The 21,384-nt window shown below is 43.9% G+C and overlaps 1 protein-coding gene across 1 annotated transcript in view; it reads right to left on the bottom strand.

The window, feature by feature from the left end:
- The window catches only part of LOC119179100 (fatty acid synthase), a 123,467-nt gene that overhangs the window by 88,698 nt on the left and 13,385 nt on the right, over positions 1 to 21,384 (bottom strand). Inside the window, exon 5 of the mRNA XM_075870088.1 lies at positions 922 to 1,155. Within this exon, the coding sequence (XP_075726203.1) occupies positions 922 to 1,155 (234 nt within the window). The remainder of the gene's footprint in view (positions 1 to 921; positions 1,156 to 21,384) is intronic.

The following is a 21,384-nucleotide window of genomic DNA, read 5'->3' as shown; positions in this document are numbered from 1 at the left end:
ACCTTCACATAGTAGGATGTCTTTATGTTTATTTATTCGATCGTCTGAGAATGTTCTTGCTTTTGCGCCAGGAAAAATCACGCCTACAGCGATTGCTTGTAGAGAATGTTCGGTGTGATTCTCCACGGTATAGAATATATACAGATTAGTGGAGGATATGCGTTTACGCATGCAAAACAGTGCGCTCATATCTATAGCGAGCAGGCTCACTACCATGGCTGGTTTTAGTACAACCCTTTATTATCTCGGTTGATAGTATCCCTATACTTCTACTATTTTGTTTTTTCTATCAATGCGGCGCCCTAGACAAGGTCCCCCTAGACAAGTATCTAGGTGGGAGTGTTGCGTTAGAATAAAGACTGTGTTTCACAAAAAGACGCCGAGAATGGGAGTAATATTGCATGGTTATACTACCCAGAAAGACGTAAAGGTTCTTTTTGTTTAAGAAAAGCGGATGTGTCTATAACTCCCGCTTTATCATGCTTGCCAAGAGCACAATGGCATAAAAATACCGCACTTTAATGAAAACCAACTGTTCTATTTTCAAATATGCAATAATCAGGCATACGTGACCGCTGCACAATTAATAAAATTAGTGACAAAGTAAAGAGTGCCATGCTGATTACGTTAGCTCCAAATACCGTTACAATTTTTAGCAATGCCTTTTCCGGGAAAGGAAAAAGAAGTGACCGCTTAAAATTTCTGGTCAAAAATAAAGTTTCTAGATACTACAGAATCAACTGCTTCAGAAGTGAACTTGCGTGGTTAGACTAATTTTAACACATGAAATGATGTGCTACTCATGAAAAAAAAAACATCAATCATAGATGACGTCCAATTAACAAGTAAGGGAAGCGCAGTCGAAGAAATTCTCTGTGGCGGTCAATAATCGTATTGCTTGCGAATGTTCCATCTTCTTACCGCAAGCGCTCTCAGCGTGTCCTATATTGCTTTTCACGGATCCGATTTTCAGGGGTGTTTCGCGTCCCGGTGGACAAAGGGCGCTGCTAATCGCTTCCAGCTCTTGAGGCCCGCCAACCTTCGTGCCAGTACCGTGGGCCTCGACGTACACTACCCTCCGTGGATCGACGTCGGCTTCTGCGTACGTAGCACGGAGTAGCTGCTCGTGCGTTACGGCCGACGGGAAAGGCATTCCTGCAGAATGAGAAAGCAAAACAGGTAGTTTGACCCATGAGCAACATCACCAATTCAATAAGTCAAAATAGAACCAGATATCTTTACTGCTGAAAGACTTTCAAGAATGCATGTCAGATGATTTCTTAGTTAGGCGTTTTACTAATTTTATGACCACATATAATTTCCTGCTTCTGCAATAATAGAACGATCTTTTTTTTGACGTCAATCCCATTCGGAAACCAACGCAACCATTCCCGATTTTCAAGCATGATTTCGAAAATTACAAACTTCTTAGGAGCGCCGAAGTGTAATAATCTGTTTTGTGTTATTTTTTCTTGCCCAGTTTGTAGAGTTTACTGCGATCAACAAAGGTGACTCCATTCCACAAGTCTGGTGATAAGTATTCGGAAGAGATGTTACCTTACGAAAACCGAGTGTATTGGTTCAGATAATGGCTTCCTGCTGCTTTTGTCTGCGCACACGGTTTGCCGTGTACCTCTGATAATATGTATTTTTGCTCTGACGTTATAGTCTGCGTTACCAAGCTTTTTTTGTCCGCTGATGTAGAATAGAATCCGGGGCCTCCTCAGTTACACGAGCCTAACACTCGTTCACGTGGTTCGTCGTTTGCCGATGAGGCGGGCCATTCTGATTCTCTGGAGGTTGACTTTTTTTGAGTGACTGAAATACTTTACGAGTTCATTAAGGGTAAAAAAATATTGCAAGGTATAGCTGAAATCAAAAAGTTTCATGAAGTTGTGAATTATGTGTTTGATGCTCTGGAGCCTCGTGTCTCCACATTTGAACCACTTCACATCACGCCTTCATCCCCACTCTAAAGCAATAATTTGAACAGCGATATTCAGCAGTTACAAATAAACGTAAATAAACTCTCTATGCGTAACGATGATCTTGAAACCCAGTGTCATCGTTGTAGTTTGCTGCGGCATGGTCTCGCTGAGAGACATGATGAATCATACGACGTTCTTCTGTCTAACAGCCCTGAATGGTTCAAAGGAAATCTGCAAATTGATTGTTAGAATATGAAGTGGTGTCACAAATTGGTACGTCTATAGGCAGATTAATTCCGCGCCTCATTACTACAAACCTGCTATTATATCGCGAAAAAACGATTGTCCTCAAAAACTACTATAAATTTGAAGGGTCTAACTTTCGCATATCCGAAGTCTGTTCCTCCCGCTCAAGAATCATCACAATGAAGCTGTGGGAAGCATAGAAGTCATTTCAGAATAATGGCTTTATTGTAAGCTTCAGCTTTGACCATGCGTTTATACAGAAAGTTAGGTGGAAGTGGTACGTAACACTAATACCCTCGTTAGGATTAATTCTCGCCCAGCAAAAACCCCTTTTAACATCACCGCTAACGCTCTTTCACGCCTCCGGAATAATCCTAACGAACACTTCCGCATCTTAAATGTTAGCGCCAAAAGCATAGTCGATAGGTTTCTAAACTTTCTTTCGCTTCTCGTGGCCCCTTCACCGCACATAGTTGAAGTAACAGAAACTTGGTTGAATGAACATACATGTATGACAGTGAAATAACATCTCCGAGGTTTCTGGTCGTCCAAACTGACAGACGTCTTAGCAGTGGAGGTGGTGTTCCACTATATTTACGGTCTGATTTTAAAGTTTCAATTGTATCTCATCCATGTGATACTGAATATATCTCGTGCAAGATCGTTTTCGGAAGTATTCCCTTGGTCTTTGGCATGCTTTGCCGCTCACCAGTATCGAATATAGACCAGCTTATTACTTTAAGAGGAAGAAATGTCTCTTTAGAAGAACGCTTGTTTCTTTTCCTTTTTCTTTTTTACCTTTTACTATTTTTGCTTTCGTGGTGTCCGCCATCCTAGTAGGTCCTCGCTGTTCTTGAGGTTTCCTCCGGTTATTCCTGAGGCCTGAGTGTCCGGTTTAAATTCGGGATATACCCCCACTGCTACTTCAAGGGCAACTTCGTGCTTCCTCCTGTGGGGAAGCGGCCGGATCGGGCGGTGCTGTTAAGCCTATTAACCTGATGTCTCTTTCCTCTCTCGGCCAGGCATATTCTGCCTGGCCAGCTTCCCTTCCTAACAGTGATTTGCCAATCGATCTATTTTTGCGCAGTGGTCTGAAGAGCGTTCCTGTGGCCCTTGTTCCAACCAACGGCGAGTCTATTCGCATGAAAAAGCCGAAACTGCTTCAGAAAGAACTCCGGAAAATTTCCTATTATTACCAAATGATTACTGAGGTGCGTCAATTTGGACGTGGAGGCATCCTGTGCTGCTCGTTGGACCAGGCCTGCATCACAGATCTTCTAAAATGCACAACGTTTGCCTCAAATCCAGTGAGCTGTAAGGTACCTGTCCATTTGGCCTGTGTGAAGGGACTGGTTCGAGGAGCGGACTTGAGCCTTACACCACCCGAAATACTTGAAATGTTTGCGGCCGCATGAGCAGTTTCTGTATTTCGATGCTCGCAAAACGTTGAGAACAAAAAGGTCCCCGCAGAATCAGTGATTGTGACTTTTGCCGACACGGTCGACCGACCGAAATTAAGGCATGGTTACCAATTTATCGTGTAGATGCACTATCCCCTCGTCCACTGCTGTGCAAAAAATGCCGGAGGTATGGGCATACCATCAAGGGATGTAGATCGGATGTGAGGTGTCGCACATGTACTGACCAACATACACCCGACAAATGTTCAATCCAAGAGGTGAGATGCTGTCTATGCACAGGAAATCACGCGGCTGACGATGAAAGTTGCCGCATGAGGGCATGTGAGTTGCAACTTCTAGAGATCATCGAACAACAGCGATGCTCCTCGCGTGAGGCCCGATCTATTCTTTCTGAGCGCTCACGTGGCTATGCCTCGTTGCCAACCAGGCAAACCAGATGCTTGAGTCGTCGTTGCCTGATTTAATAACATCAACGGTGGAAAAGGCCTATACGAAACTTATGGAATCTCTATTCGTGAGCCTAACGGAGTCATTGGCACAAACACTGAGCACTCAGTTGAATCAAATATTGCAGGGAGGTAACAACCTACCGTGCCCCCTTCTCTACTTTTATCAGTTAAGGTTACTGATAATCCATCGGAACCAGGCCCTTTGAAGTCAAAGCCAGACACGCCGAACACTGGCCATAGAATAATTATGCCTCTTGTACAGGACCTAGATCAGGACAGCTCGGACTCCGATTCTCATGTCTCCCAACCAGAACAAATGCACTCTGACTCAAGAAATATGAAACGACGTGCTTCTCCTGAGGCACAACGCTCCTTCATTAGTCCTAAATCAAGAAATAAGAGATATCAGAAGGAAAACCCATCAAAAAAGGATTTTTTAAAGGATAGCATCTTAGAGAAAGCAGTGAGTGCTGCTGGTATCTCTTCCTAATAGGGAATTTAAAAGTACTACAGTGGAATTGCCGCTCCATTTGTTCAGCAGCTACACACTTACTTCAACATTGCAATAATTATTCCCCTAATATTGTTGCTTTACAAGAAACTTGGCTTGCAGAAAATAAGTATTTTAAGATTAAAAATTACCACACATTTCGTTTAGACCGACCAACTCGGGGTGGAGGTTTAGCAATATTTATGTCATCTAAAATCGCCCATAGAGCTAAAATTATTTATCAGTCACTGGCTTCAGAAAGCGAGGTTTAAGCATTGCGCATTACTATTCCTGGGTCCCTCCCATTCTAAATTATTAATGCTTATTTTCCTGCGGGTGTTCTATATTCTTCTGTCCTAGATACTGCAGTTCATTATTGCCGAAAAAATATTGCATTAGTAGGTGACTTCAATTCTCATCATATTTCGTGGGGTTTTAAAACTGATCTGAATGGCAAACGTTTATGGAATTGGGTGAACAAGAATAACTTTATATGCATAAACACAAAAACTCCTACTTTTATGTGTAATCAGTCCTCCTCGGTACTCGATCAAACTTTTTCTAACGCTAACCTCTCCATCTAATCATGGTCTGCGATTAACTCAGGAACAGGTAGTGACCATATGCCAATATTGTTCGAGGTGGTATGTCCAATAACCTCCAAGAATAGATCTTCCATAACGCTTGTAACTTTTAATACTTTCGAGAACTCGTTACGAGACAGTTTATCTAGCCAAACGAATGATGCAGAACTAGACGCCATCAGAATTTGCAACATTTTAAAAGAGTCGTTAAAGAAATCAAAATTCACCATTGAAATCTCTAAACCGTCTACCAACCTTTGGTGGAATGCGGACTGTTCGCAGGCTTATAGACTAAGAAAGGCTGCATGAAAAAAATAATCTTCAACCAGTGTCCCAGGAACTGGAGTGATTATAAGTATGCGGCCGCTATTTTTAAGAGAACCATCGCTAATGCGAAGGACAAATTTAACAACGACCGATGTGAGTTCCTGTCAAAGCCAGTCAATAGAAAAACTCTTTTTCGCTTTCTTAGAACTAAGAAAGTTCTTCCGGTACAAAGAAGTATGTAATCTTTAGTATCATCACCAGTTGAACTGAAGGCCCTTCTAGAATATATAGCTCAGGGCCTGGAAAGTTGCTTTACGCCACTTCTCTCATACCAAGCCCAGTCCCCCCATAGGGCTGAGAATTTTGAAGAGGTTACGCATGCAGAATTAGCAAACGTAGTCAGAACACTACCCGATTCTGCTCCTGGTCCTGATGGCATCATGACGTCAATAATAAAATCAGTACATAAAATATATCCACTTGGCCTACACGAAATTATTATTCACTCACTTAGAAGCTCTTGGATGCCACCTGATTGGAGAATGACAAAAGTGATTCCATTATTAAAAAGCAAGGCGCTGGGTTTACCTTAGATAATATCAGGCCCATTTCACTTGCATCAAACCTAGTAAAACTCGTTGAAAGAATTTTATATAGACGTATAGATCAATGGATGTCAGAAAGACTTACACTGAGCCCATGTCAAAGTGGATTCAGGCGTGGTTGCTCCATTTGGTGGGCGCACGTGGATCTCGAAAGCAGAATTCAACTTGCTAGATATCAGAAACAATACTCCGCTCTGGTAACCTTAGATATCACAAAAGCCTATAATATCATGGAGCATCCTAAACTGCTAGATTCGCTTCAGAATTTAGGACTGCCTCAATACTTTGTGGCCTGGATCCATGCTTTTTAGGTGATAGAGAATTTTACTGCTCGCAATCTGGTGTCAACTAATCAATATGCAGGCAAACGAGAGGTATACCGCAAGGGTCAGTACTATCGCCCTAATTATTTAATGCACTACTACGTACCATTCCCATACAGCAAGATATACAGGTGTATGTGTATGCCGATGATATTGCATTTTTTGCTGCGTCGGCGCACATTCACACACTGCACCTGATTCTGCAGACATACATAAATAGTCTGGAAACGTGGCTGGAGGATATCAACTTATGCCTCAATACAAACAAAAGTACAATCATAGTTTTCGCACAAAACGCCCCAGTGCGAATTTCACTAATGTACTGACAGGACGCCATACCTCAGGTCGAGTCAGTTAGGTACTTGGGGGTAACCTACACCGAAACAATTCACTGGAGTCCCTACATAGAAAACATGGCTGCTAAAGGAGCATGTGCCATAGGGATGCTGCTCAGGCTCAGTAATTATTGTGCCAGTTTGCGTAGAAACGTGCTCGTTATGATACATTGCATGTACGTTAGACCAATATTAGAATTCGGCTGTGTTTTGTTTTCTGGCACTCCGGCCTACAAAGCTCGACCACTGATTCTGCTAGAACGCGAATCTTTACGCTTATGCCTAGGGCTACCCAAATATGTTGCCAATAACATCCTATATGAAGAATCCCGCCTGCCTTTTCTTATCAAAAGATTTCATATTCTGACAGTACGTGCATTCCTTAAAATCTGTGCATCACCTCAGTGGAGGTCACAGTATGTGTTCATTAACCAGCCGACCTCATTCTTCAACCACCATTGGCCTAAATTAAGGTGTCCTCAAGTAATATTTACTCAGAAACTTTTGGAGCCCTTAAAAGTTAACCTTTGGGAAACACTTGTGCTCAACACTGTAGATGCAATTAGGATATAATTTGACAATATATATCCCAAGAATGCAAAAAATTTACCATATCAGTATATAAATGGCATTTTGGAAGACCATTTGGCCAATATAGAAACATCCATTGTAATAGCGAATGACGCTTCGGTTTATGAAGAGAAGGCTGGCGTAGGAATCGTATCATAATCTTTAGATTGGGCTTTCTCAATTTGATTACCCGACTTTACACCTATTTACCAAGCTGAACTACAGGCAATAGTCCTAGCATTGCGTAAAGTGCCGCAAGATCCATCAGCGGTGACTGTTCTAACAGATTGTCTTTCGGTTTGTACTGCCTTGAACTCACCAACTTTTTCGCGTACCTTAAAAACTTTCTACTCGCTCATTCCTACACTTGTGCGACTCGTCTGACTAGTTTGGTTACCAGGCCATAGAGGTTTAGCTCTGAATGAGCATGCAGATGCACTAGCTGTATCTTCCCTTGATTGTCCTGTTTTACCTATTTTGCCTACTTCGGAATGTATCACAGCAGCACGCTTTGAAAAACGCACAACGGCCAATAACTTTGAAAAATCCTCTTTGTTAGTCTTAGACTTCCCACAGCTAAAGTCCCCTTGGAAGAACAAGTGGTGTTCATCAAGAAAGGAAGAAATAGTGATTACCAGGCTGCGTTGTCGAGTCCCCTCATTGAACTTTTACCTTCACAGGTCGGGTCTGGCACAGTCGCCTTTGTGCCTTTATTGTAATGAGAGGGAATCTTTGGAGCACTTCTTTTTGTTATGCCGAAAATTCAAAACTCAAAGGGAAAATCTACTAAAAGAACCCCTACGAAAGTTGGGCTTAAACTTGACACTTCCGGTAATTTTTTCATTTGGCGCAGTCGCATTTGGATGCAGCCACAGGAGCGTTTTTACCACTGTTACAAATTTCTTACGAGAATCTAAAAAATGGAATGCTAAAAAAAAGTAACTTCAGTTGTATGTATATTTTTTCTTTTTGGATGTTTATTATGTTTTCTTTTCAAGGTTTTTTTGTTTAGAAATTTAACACCTTTTTATTGTTACCTATATTACCTAATTAATCCAACCCTCTCTTTCCTGAAGTGAATTATATAAAAAAACAAGGAACCGTCCAATTCATGGCCTATCCTTTTAGGTGGGTTGCGCCAAGGTGTTGGAAACCGACCGACCGACCGACCGACCGACCGACCGACCGACCGACCGACCGACCGACCGACCGACCGACCGACCGAACTGATTCCGGCGTCGGCGTCGACGTTGGCATCATCGAAAGTCTTCAAAGAAGGCACATTCTGGACATGCTAGTTCCCACTCTCTAGTGGTTCCACCCAGTAGTGCCGCGAAAGGACCCACCACTTCTACGAAAGAAGCGGAGAAGCCTCTTATCTGGAGCAATGACCCACGCTCCCGACTTGTTCTTCTGCCAAGGAGCCTCAGCAGGTTGCGGCCACACCAGAGCTGTCTCCAGTCATGGAAGATTTGCCTAAAACAGATCGTCAAGTGATCTCGGTGCTGCGTTACCTCATAGAAACCATCCGGGCGATATCAGTCGACATGAAGACAGCATCTGCTGGAAGCGCACTTGGAGTATCGGACGCCATAAGCCCAGCGCTTGAATCTCTCAACTAGGAAGATGGCTACTCACACCTCATGATTTCGTAAAGAAGTCAAGGCTGCATCCGTCATCTAATGGAACGCCAGAGGACTGAAATCGTGCTTTTATGATTTTCGTCAGTTTGCGTATACCAACGTGTTTCCACTCATCGTCATTTGTGAACCAAATTTGTCGAAATCAATAAGACTTTCGGGGTACGAAACTGTCATTATCTTAAACAAACGGGGCCAACAGCAAAATAATCGTCTTTTTTTGTCATGAACTGACGTATGTTGTGCAAACAATTACGCCTCATGATAAAAATCACTATGTCTGCATAACTGTGAAAAAGAACAAACTCAAATTTACTCTCAGAGGCGTTTATATATCGTCTTCGAATAATCTCTATTGCAGGAGATTGGCGGATATTTTGAGAGTGTGTCCTGCACCATGGGTCATCATAGGTGATTTCAATGCGCACCATCATGCATGGGGAAGTACGCGGACAAATTCACGAGGATGCAGGTTAGCAAACATTGACTACAGCTATGGCCTTACTCTCCTGAATGACGGCAGCCCCACTTTTCTTCGAGGGGTGACATACGGCAGCTGTCTCGACCTTGCTTTTGTCTCCAACTCCCACGCGAGATACCTCAAGTGGTTTCCAGATGTTGAGACCCGAGGAAGTGATCCCATTCCAATTTGCCTTAACATCAGAGGCTTGTCTATTTGTGGTCCACGGACGACCATTCGAGCAGTCCAATGGGCCAACTTCAAATCTGACATGGAAGATGCTTGCAGTGATGGCCTACATTCTGGTTTATAGCAAACCGTTTTTATTAAACCATTTTATTATTACCTATAATACCTAATTAACCCAACCCTCTATTTCCTGAAGTGAATTATATAAAAAAAACAAGGAACCGTCCCATTCAGGGCCTATCCACCTAGGTGGGTTGCGCCAAGGTGTTGGAAACCGACCGACCGACCGACCGACCGACCGACCGACCGACCGACCGACCGACCGACCGACCAGCTTGTTTCTGCGCTCTCTACTTTTTAGTGAAACCACCGGTTTTTCGAGGTGCCTCGCCTCCCCGTCTTGCGGTGATGGCCATGGAGAATGCCAGAGGCCCGCCTGGTCAGAGGTTCTCACAACCGTCTACCACAAGGAAGCAAGCTGGCTCCCCCAGTGACACTGAAGACACTGATTTGTATTCTATGTCAGTAGACAACACATCCGGTGACAGCTTTATACCTGTTCGGGGTAAGAGGGCAAAGGGAATGGCTGCGATCACATCAGCATCAGCTCCTGCAAGTACAGTGACTGTACAGTCAAGGCCTGCGTGCTGGCCGCACGTCATCATCTTCATGCCGGAAGATCCTTCAAGCAACCTACGACTGCTGAACAGTCAAGATCTTTTCGTTGCTCTGTAATGTGCAGCGCCAGATCAAATTAAGGACGTAAGAGTGACCCAAAGAAGAACATTCTCGCCATAGACGCGCAAGATGTGAGTGCCCTAGGACAGCTGCAGCAAATGAGTGAGCTAGGCGGCATTAAAATGCGCTCTTTATCCCGGTAGATGATAAATCAATTGCCGTTGTAACTTATGACATCGACATTGCCATTTCTAATATTGACTTGCTTGCCCTCATCAAGCCTGCAAACAAGGAACTGTCATTACGCAAGTGCGGCACCTGGGAAATACACGCTGCATTAAAGTGTTTTTCAAGGGAGATTGCATACCGTCCCACGTTAAAGTTGGACATTTCCGACATCCGGTTCGACCATTCATCCAAAAGCCACTCAATGTCATCAGTGCTTCCGGCTAGGTCACGTCAAGGTCTTATGCTCCAGCTCGCGACTGTGTGCCCGTTGCGCTAAACCTCATGCCAAAGGCGCCTGTCGGGCGACTACTCTGAAGTGGGCCAACTGCAGCGGTCCTCACTCTGCCTCGTCGAAAGACTGTCCACGAATCCAAAAGGAGCGCGCAGGTCTCAGACAGATGGCCCGAGACAACTCGACAGACAGGGAGGCAGCCGAAGTATTTAGGCGTCGGCGTCGACGTCGGCATCATCGAAAGTCTTCAAAGAAGGCACATTCTGGACATGCTAGTTCCCACTCTTTAGTGGTTCCACCCAGTAGTGCCGCGAAAGGACCCACCACTTCTACGAAATAAGCGGACAAGCCTCTTATCTGGAGCAATGGCCCACGCTCCCGACCCGTTCTTCTGCCAAGGAGTCTCAGCAGGTTGCGGCCACACCAGAGCTGTCTCCAGTCATGGAATTTTTGCCTAAAACAGATCGTCAAGTGATCTCGGTGCTGCGTTACCTCATAGAAACCATCCGGGCGATATCAGTCGACATGAAGACAGCATCTGCTGGAAGCGCACTTGGAGTATCGGACGCCATAAGCCCAGCGCTTGAATCTCTCAACTAGGAAGATGGCTACTCACACCCCATAATTTCGGAAAGAAGTCAAGGCTGCATCCGTCATCTAATAGAACGCCAGAGGACTGAAATCGTGCTTTTCAGATTTTCGTCAGTGTGCGTATACCAACGTGTTTTCACTCATCGTCATTTGTGAACCAAATTTGTCGAAATCAATAAGACTTTCGGGGTACGAAACTGTCATTATCTTCAACAAACAGGGCCAACAGCAAAATAACCGTCTTTGTTTGTCATGAACTAACGTATGTTGTGCAACCAATTACGCCTCATGATAAAAATCACTATGTCTGCATAACTGTGAAAAAGAACAAACTCAACTTTACTCTCAGAGGCGTTTATATATCGCCTTCGATTAATCTCTATTCCAGGAGATTGGCGGATATTTTGAGAGTGTGTCCTGCACCATGGGTCATCATAGGTGATTTCAATGCACACCATCATGCATGGGGAAGTACGCGGACAAATTCGCGAGAATGCAGGTTAGCAAACATTGACTACAGCTATGGCCTTACTCTCCTGAATGACGGCAGCCCCACTTTTCTTCGAGGGGTGACATACGGCAGCTGTCTCGACCTTGCTTTTGTCTCCAACTCCCTCGCGAGATACCTCAAGTGGTTTCCAGATGTTGAGACCCGAGGAAGTGATCCCATTCCAATCTGGCTTAACATCAGAGGCTTGTCTATTTGTGGTCCACGGACGACCAATCGAGCAGTTCAATGCGCCAACTTCAAATCTGACATGGAAGATGTTTGCAGTGAAGGCCTACATTCTGGTTTAGAGCAAACAGTTGAGAGCACAATACAAAACGCCAATCACAAGGTGACGATATCTTCCACACGAAACGAATTGGACTTAGAGTTGGAGTGACTCCGAGCACTTCGACACCGGGCGCAGCGTTGGTATCGGCGTACAAAATCAGTTAGCGATCTTAGGGGAGCCAGGAGGACGCAAAAAAAGATTCGGCGTTACATTGATAGATAGCGTCGGAACGATGGACAATGTTTTGGCAGTCACTAGACCCTCGCAAGCTACTCTCACACATTTGGAAAACGGTTCAAGGTCCGCGTCACCCTACGGAACAGCGTTTTCCATTCAAAGCGCTCGAGCTATTTTAAGGAAGTGAAGACATCGATGTCACAGAAGATTTCTGTGCGCAGATCGCCAACCAAGCCACTCGTCCAGATTCTCCAGTGAGAGGCGACGTCCTTCGTTCTCGTGACTACCAAATGGACCTCTCTTTTACAATGCAGGAGCTCGAGGCGGCACTAGCACTCTGCAGGCATTCAACTTCTCCGGGCCCAGGTGGTATTCCGTACCGAGCATTGTGTAACCTTGGGGAAGGTGCAAGGAGAGAACTGTTGAGCCTTTGCAACATATCGTGGCAGTGTGGCAATGTTCTTGACAACTGCAAAGTAAGCCGCTTGTTGGCCATCTTGAAGCAGGGCAAATCCCCACTCGTACTCGCCTTATACCGCCCAATTGCACTGGCCAGCTGCGTAAGGAAGATAATGGAAAGAATGAAACTAGGCCACCTTGAGTGGTCTCCTAAATACTACGAGATTTATTCAAATTCTATGGCTGGTTTCCGACGCGACCGCTCTTCCATTGACAATGTCGATGATCTATTTTCCTACGTTTTAGCGCGACAGACCCCGTAAGCGACTTATCTATACCTTTGTTTCTAGATGTGAAGGCGTGTATGATAATGTACTACATGAAGCCATTTTGGGAGCTCTTGCGGTGGTTTGCCTTGGTGTTCGAGTCCTTCGGTGATTTTCGAGTTAGCTGGCTGCAAGATCATTCTTTGTGTTAACAGAAGGTGGCCCAACTACGCGACGTTGTACTTCCAGGGGTGTTCCTCAAGGGGGAGTTCCTAGCCCGACGCTATTCAATCTCACACTAATTGGCCTTCCTGAATACTTGCCAACTACCATTTAAATCTTAATATACGCAGACATCTGTGTCTAGACTTCGGCAGTCATACATTTTCAGATGCGTTCCCAGCTTCAAAGAGCAGCAACTATAATTGCCAACTACTTGTCGGGGCAAACGCTCGCGCTTGGCTCCTCTCGCTAAAGGCGTGACCCACTGCAGCACATAATCTTCTTCCTTTCTACAGTTAAAACAAGGTCTCAGCATATCACCAGAAAAAGTTGCGCTGGTGGCCTTCACTCGCAAAGCAATGAACCCTTATGTCATCTCAATCTGTGGGTGACCATTTTCTTACGCCATAACCCGCCGGTTTCTGGGCATCATTATTGATAGGGACCTCTGTTGGAGTCCGCATGTGGCCTATATAAAGAAGCGCCTGACCACTATTTCTCAATTGTCAAGTTCCTGGCAGGAAAGACGTGGTGGATGTCAGTAGACGCAATGATGGAACTCTACAGAGCCCTGTTTCTCAGTTTCCTTAGATATAACTTGCCCGTGCTTAGCAATACCTGCAAGATAAGTGTGCGTGTTCTACAGGCAGTACAAACCCCTGCAATTGCTGGTGACTATCTGATACAAACTCACACTGATGTACATGTCCTGAGAACGCACATCAGACACTTCACACGTGCTCCCTGTCATCACCTTGCACTGTTGCCTTCAGAGAGGTGCGCAGCATCGTTCGCTAAATTGATTGTGAAGTACAACGAGAAACTTCCCTCGGACTTCACTCCTGCATCTAAACCATTGATACCCCTTTGATGTCTTATTCAACCCAGGGTGCATCCTAGTGTACCAGGAATCCGGAGGAAATTCGAGCCTTCATCGCCCGTGCTGAAACAACTGTCTCTTTTTTTTTTGTACGGAAAATAATCAGACAGTGTTCATATATATACAGTTGGCTCCACAAACCGCCAGTGTTCGTCAGGTGCAGTAGTTGTCTCAGCAAGAGCTGTTACCATCAACTTTAGGACTGACCACTCCAGGGTATCTACAGAGCGGAACTAGCTGATTTGCGCACTGCAATTTGTGTGGTCAATCGGGAACCACCGCAACAATGGTCGATTTTCAGCGACTCAAGGACTGCCCTACAATCTGTGCTCTCAGCATTGCGTCGCGGGCTGTACGAACAGCTTGTTTTCGAAATTCGATGCCTTCTCCTTTCTTCGCACGAGAAAGGGTATCGTGAGACGTTTCATGGGCTGCCAAGTCACTGCGGTGTCATAGGGAACGAACATGCCAATACTGCCGTGCGGGCAGCTCTTGCAGGAACATGAGAAGAAGCCTTACACTTTCGCGGACCAATGCAGCCAGTAATGTTCGACGACTTCCGCGTAAAATCACGTTTTCACTATAATGCCCACCAAACAACGAGACGAATCGTCAACACCACCTGTCCTCTTTGATGGCTGTCCACATGCCCATTGTGCTCGACCGAAGAGAAGCCACGCTTTTTCATCGCTCATGGCTAGAAGTGGCATTTACAAAATTTTATTCCTTTGTCATAGGAATGGCCGACAACGCTCTCTGCGATGCCTGTCATTGCGAAGTGACGCTACACCACATCCTGTGCGACTGTTCGTTGCATGACATCCAGAGACAGTCACTGGCGTCCGTTCTTGCGCGCATTGACAACAGCCAAATTGCTGTGGACACTATTCTGTCGAGTGCCCGAGAGAAGAAATTTCAACAGAATGCGACAAAAGCTCTGTTGAAATTCCTACGCGACACGGACTTGAACAAGCGGCTGTAACAGCAATGTCACACACCGCGAAAGACAAGACTGAACTATGACTGAGTGTGCGCGCGTGTGCTGCCGAATGTGCTGTGATTATCTCTTTTCCCTCTCTGCTCTCTATCTCTCATCTCCCCCATCCCCTTTCCTTGAGCAGGGTAGCAAACAGGCTGCCTATAGGCTGGTTAACCTTCCTGCCATTCTTTTCATCCTATTCTTCTTCTTACATGAACGAGCACTTTTTATCTACTCTCACTAGACCTATTTGGGTGATTTCAACACTCCAGGTATTTTGCGGCCATCTATTCGCTCACAGGCTATGGCGTAAAATCAGCAAACTTCTGTTAGATTTCTCGCTATAGTTTGGAATAAAACATATTATCATTCAAAGTGGCACACGAAAAGATGCAGTTTTAGAATTAGTGTTTGTTCATCCTTTCCTCCAACACAGTGGTTGTGCAAGGGACGTTTCTTATGGCATCTCAGACCACAAGGACATTGTGGTATCTATTTCTCTATTTATTTTCCAGCTCGTAAGAACCGCTTGGTCTATTCTAAATTCACCGACTTTTCACGAGCCATGATTTGTCTGTTCTTGATCTCTTATTGAGTTCTTTTCATGATTTCGAAAGCCTCAACGAATGAGATGATCTGAATGCTTTGGTGGATTTTTTAAGGACTGTTACAATCTGTACTGAATGCTTTGTGCTGATAAAAACTTCAAAGAAAAAGCGGTAGCTGTCTGGATACCGTGTCACATACTTCACCTGTCGCGTCGCGCTGCTAGGCTGAGGCGTCAAGAAAGAATCGGCGATCCCCTTAGAATACAGGGATTTCACCTTGCCAAGGAAGTGCTTCGGTACAAAGTAATAGTTATAAAGATTCCCTTTTCAAGAATTTTACTGAAAAGGGAACTTGCTAACTTCTGGGGTTTTTATCTTGTCGACCTTAGCTGCCATAAATACAGTTGCTATTAGTAGCATCCCTAGTAGTGGCCCTTCAAGTATTTCCAACGAGTTTCATGAATACTTTCAGTCCATAATCACAACTGACAACATAGATATCTCTAGCTTTTATGATGACCTAAATAACTCAGTTCGTGATACTTCCGTGCCTCTGAATGGTGATATGAACCTAATTCAAAATTTGAACAAGTAATCTTTTTGTCTTGATGGAATTCCTGATACTTTTCAGCCAAATATTCCGAGTAGACTAGACGCAGCTTTACCGTAATTTTTTGAAATTCATTGTGCCCCTGTACTGTTCCTTTATCATGAAAATTTGCCGAAATTCTTCCTATGTATAAATCTGACAGCCAACAGTCACCATTAGGCTTTCGTTCATTTCTATTACGTTTCCATCTTGTACACAAGTAGAACTCTTATTATTTAGGCATACTATGGAGTTTCTTATAGATAATGGCATCCTCAATGATGCTCAGCACGGTTTTCTTCCAGGGTATAGTAAATAATTTGTACAATTCTCGCACGACATTTCACACGCTCTGAACTTCAGTAACCTTTATTATACTTCTTTTGTCGACTTTTCAAAGGCATTTTATACTGTTATGCATTCTGAACTTCTGCATAAACTTCACGCTATTCTTAACAATACTTATTGTATGAAAAGATCGCTAGTTTTTTCAAGAACCATTCTCAGTACGTTTTTTCCAGTTATTTACACTCGTCCGTTGTGGATGTGTCATCACGCGTCCCCTAGGCTCAGAACTGGGACCACTTTTATTCTTACTGTACATAAAGTATTCGCCCAATTATCTGTCCGAAAATTCCGCCTTTAAGGCCGTTTCGCATGACACAAAAAGTAGCGATGTTCATTCTGCGCATTCTCTTGCAGCAAAAAAAAAAAACAGTTCACTTCTGCTGCACTTGTTTGCGGCAAGCTTTCAACATGTAAAAAATTTTCGCTCTGATCGTGGCGGCGAGAGCGATTTTTGGTCGGGACTCGTCGAAATAGGGCCGGGCCAGCCACGCCGTCAAAATAGCGTCAACGTGTTTGTTTTAGTAATAGCCGATGCTGTGCATTTTAAAATTAATTTAGATAGGAAAGTGTTCCTAAATGATGAAACACAAGTGCCCTTCGTTACCGTTCATGGAAACCTGACTATATTATAACGCACAGATTGTTACATCAAATTTGAAAAATTCTAGTGTCTACCACAACGAACGGTAACCAGAAACGTTTCTCGCTGCTCCATTCGCAGAGCGAAAATCACGGACCATTCGTGGTCCATGTGAAACAAAACTGCCATTAGTGGCGGTTGCAAACAGAGTGATTGGAACGAACGGAACGACTTTTTTCGCTGCCATCCGCAGCATGTGAAACAGCCTTTACGCTTACGACTATGTACTTTATAGTGTGAATAATACGAATGACGACCGCATTTTACGTAGTATTTATTTTGCAAAAGTTTGTAGATGGTGCCAAGCGTGGCAAATGAACATAATCTTTGTTGAAACAATCACTCTTTCTTTCTGTACAAGCACTTTTGTTTCTCTGTTCAATTAAACTTTCAATAGCACCTCTCTGAAACGTGTGTCTGATTGCAAGTACCTAGGGCTCATCTTCACAGCTAACGTGCTTTTAAGACGTCTGCACATATCGAATACTCTTGCAATAGAGCCTTAGAGGAACTGGATATCTGAATTGCAGAATAAAAGGTGCTCCACGGGAAATAAAATTGCTCACAGTTAAAGCGCTCAACCGTCCCATTCTCGAATGTGCCTGCCCCGTATGAAACTTCATAAAGAGCGTGACACGAACACACTGCAATCGGTTCAAAATAAAGCCACCCGTTTTATTATGCGACGTTACGAGTGCTATTTCTCACCCTCCTATCAGCTTGCTACGTTATGGTAACAAACCCTACCCAAGCGATACAATCTAGAATGCCTAAGGTTACTGCATATTCTTGGTAGTACTCTAAGCTACACATTAACCAACGCTTATTTGTCTCCCGATATACTGATGTCCAGAAGAAATAGCCACAAACTCAATGTGGCACCATTCTGTCCACACACAAACCTATTTAAATTCAGCTTTTTTCCGCCGACAACGACCCCTCGACGAGTGAGCGGTACGAGACTCTCTGGAGCCAGGACGAAGCAATCACATACCACGAGATCACTTCACACCACCGGGGACAAAGACGTGCCTTTCCAGCACCACACCCAAAACTTAACAAAACACAAACTCTAACTCTAAGAAGATTGCAAACACGTACGTACATAACACCATCCACCTTACACAGAGTCGACCGCGACACACCACCCACATGCTCCCTTTGCAACCATTCATATTGTAATTTCTAACTTATGTTTTGGCTGTGCCCTACCCACAACGCAGCACAACTGAATACCCAAGAGGCTTGGCAGGAAGCCCTCAAGAGCAACGAATAGAAGCAGCAACAACAGGCGGTCCAGAGGGCCCGGGACATCGCTACAAGCCTTCGGCTGCCAGCGCCATCCTGGGCGGAGCCTCCAGGTTTAATTAAGGGCCGGAATGGCCCTTTCTCAGCCTCCTCAGGATATGGTTAATAAAGTCAATCTCTTACTCTCTCTCAGTGCGATTTGTGAACACTTGCACTGTGGTTCAAGTGGGATTTGCTTGATGTTCCAGGGCGTGTAATGAAGTGTCTACGAGAAGTTTATGGTCGCGAGCCATTGGTTGTCGTGGCGGGAAAAGACGTTTCACGAGGTGTAAGCTTAAGTGCATCAATATTTAAGGGTGCTGTAACACTCAACACCAATGGACTTTATATATCAACGTGCATTAAAGATTGAACTACTTCCGTGAAGACACGTTTCACTTTAGTGAGTTCTACCGATTACTATATAAAAGGGATCCCAAAGAATTTTTTCGCACAGAAGCCAACCAAAGCTTATGTTATGGTGCATGATTTTTGTGGTTCTTAAATTATCGATTCTTTTTAAATAGCAAGATTGGTTCACACATGAGGTATAACATGAAGTAATCGGTTTGTGTACGGTGTTGTGTTGAACGCTGAATAATATTACAGAAACTTTTGTGCGAAATATGCTTCAAGGCATTTCGCCCGTTGCTGGACCCCCTCTCTAAAGCAAAATTGTGCATTAAAGTAATAACATATACACCACATATACGCAAGAGCACGAAAAGTAAAACGGCCCGGCCACAACATGTAAACTTAAACAGGGAGGTCTCTTTTTGAAGCAGTGTGAACTGGTATTAATCCGAGAACCATCAACTGTTCGAGAAGCATTCGAGCCTACTATTTGCAATATTTCAAGGCACACCTTTACATCAGTTTGTTCTCTGGCTGCACATAAACCAGGATAAGTAAAATTAGAATAAAAGAAAGTGTTATCTATTATCTAATATCTATTACTATTCGTTGGATGCGTGTGTTGTTGATGTTCCAGCCAATGCTTTTTGTTTGTCGCTACAAGATGTGTGCTTTTTGTGAATGCGCAGGCGTTGCGGTGCAAGACTACAACATTTCCAACTGTAAAACTGTGTTGTTTTCCTCACACCCCTACAATAATGCCCACTTGGGTGATGTAGGCAGCAATAATAAATGAATGAATGTATAAATAAATAAATAGGTTATAAACCTAGTAATTTTATCATCATCATCATCATCATCAACCTGACTACGTTCACTGCATGACGAAGGCCTCTCCCATGTTCCGCCAGTTGACTCGGTCCTGTGCTTGCTGCTGCCATATTATACCCGCAAATTTCCTAATCTCATCTGCCCACCTAACCTTCTGTCTCCCGCTAACTTGCTTGCCTTCTCTGGGAATCCAGTTAGTTACCCTTGATGACCAGCGGTTGGTTATCCTATCTACGCGGTACATGCCCAGCCTAAGTCTATTTCTTCTTCTTGATTTTATCTATGATATCATTAACCCCCGTTTGTTCTATAATCCACTCTGCTCTCTTCTTGTCTCTTAAGGTTACACATACTAATTTTTCTTTCCATTTCTCGCTGCGTCGTCCTCAGTTTAAGCTGAATCCTCTTTTTAAGTCTCCAGGCTTCTTCTCCGTAGCTAAGTACCAGCAAGATACAGCTGTTATATACCTTCCTCTCGAGGGATAGCGGCAATCAACCTGTCATAATTTGAGAGTGCTTATCAAATGTGCTCCACCCCATTCTTATTCGTCTAGTTACTTCAATTTCGTGGTTTGGCTTCGCAGTTATTACCTGCCCTAAGTAGACATAGTCTTTTACAACTTGAGGTGCACTATTACCTATCTCGAAGCACTGCTTTTTTCCGAGGTTGTTGTATATTACTTTCGCTTTCTGCAGATTAATTTCAAAACCCACCTTTCTGCTCTCCTTGTCCAACTCCGTAATCATGAATTGCAATTAGTCCCCTCAATACCAAGCAATGCAATGTCATCATCGGCTTTCTTTATGAAGCACTATGGTAGCAGTTGATCCCCTGTAGATTTCTTCCAGAATGTTTATATATATTTCATCTACGCCCTGATTCCGCAGTGCCTGCATGACGGCTGATATTTCTACTGAATCAAACGCCTTCGCGTATTCTATGAAGGCTATGTATAGTGGTTGGTTATATTCTGAGCATTTCTCTATTACCTGATTGATAGTATGAATGTGGTCGATTGTTGAGTAGCCTATTCGAACTTGTATATTACATAGTAAATAAAAATTCTGAACGCCACTAATTGTGATTCTTCCGTCAATACGACGGCCTCATTTATAGTTATGACAGCGTTATTCCTCATTTTTCTATTTATTTACTCTCAGGGCCAAGGGCATTACAGAGAGGAGTGGGGGGTAAAACACTCTGCAGGTATACAATGCAGCTGGAGTGTGATTACACATATGAAACATATTTGAAATATCCGCATAAACTGGAAAAATAAACAAACAATAACGGAAAGGAAAAATCAAAAGGCGCGAAAAACTTTTGCCGTACACGGGAATAACCGAGCAGGATTTACACAAAACCGCGGAATTCGCGAAAAAAAAATCAGGTAATATGGTCACTAATAGCCACCTTGAAATTGGCTGGATTAATTATTGAAGCAATGCAGGTGGGGAGGTGGTTCCAGTCCGAAAATCAGGTAATATGGCCACTACTAGCTACCTTGAAATTGGCTGGATTAATTATTGAAGCAATGCAGGTGGGGAGGTGGTTCCAGTCCGAGCTGGTTTTAGGAATAAATGAGTTGAAATAATAGTTTGGCCGGCTGCTGGGTACGCCAACCTTCAACCGATGGTCGTTTCTCGCCGAATGATAAGTGGGAGGAAAAAGCATCGAATCTTTGAGCGTTGAATTGGCGTGATAAATTTTATGAAAAAGACAAAGTCGTGATATTTTCCTGCGAACAGACAGATCAAGTAGGTTAAGGGAAGATTTCAAGGACGAGACGCTAGCCGTACGAAAATAGTTTGATAATATGAAGCTTGCGGAACGATTCTGGATAGCTTC

The sequence above is a fragment of the Rhipicephalus microplus genome, chromosome 7, assembly GCF_043290135.1.
Source record: "Rhipicephalus microplus isolate Deutch F79 chromosome 7, USDA_Rmic, whole genome shotgun sequence".
NCBI classification, from domain to species: domain Eukaryota; kingdom Metazoa; phylum Arthropoda; class Arachnida; order Ixodida; family Ixodidae; genus Rhipicephalus; species Rhipicephalus microplus.
The sequence above is the reverse complement of the archived record's forward strand: the minus strand, read 5'-3'. Positions and strand labels throughout refer to the sequence as shown.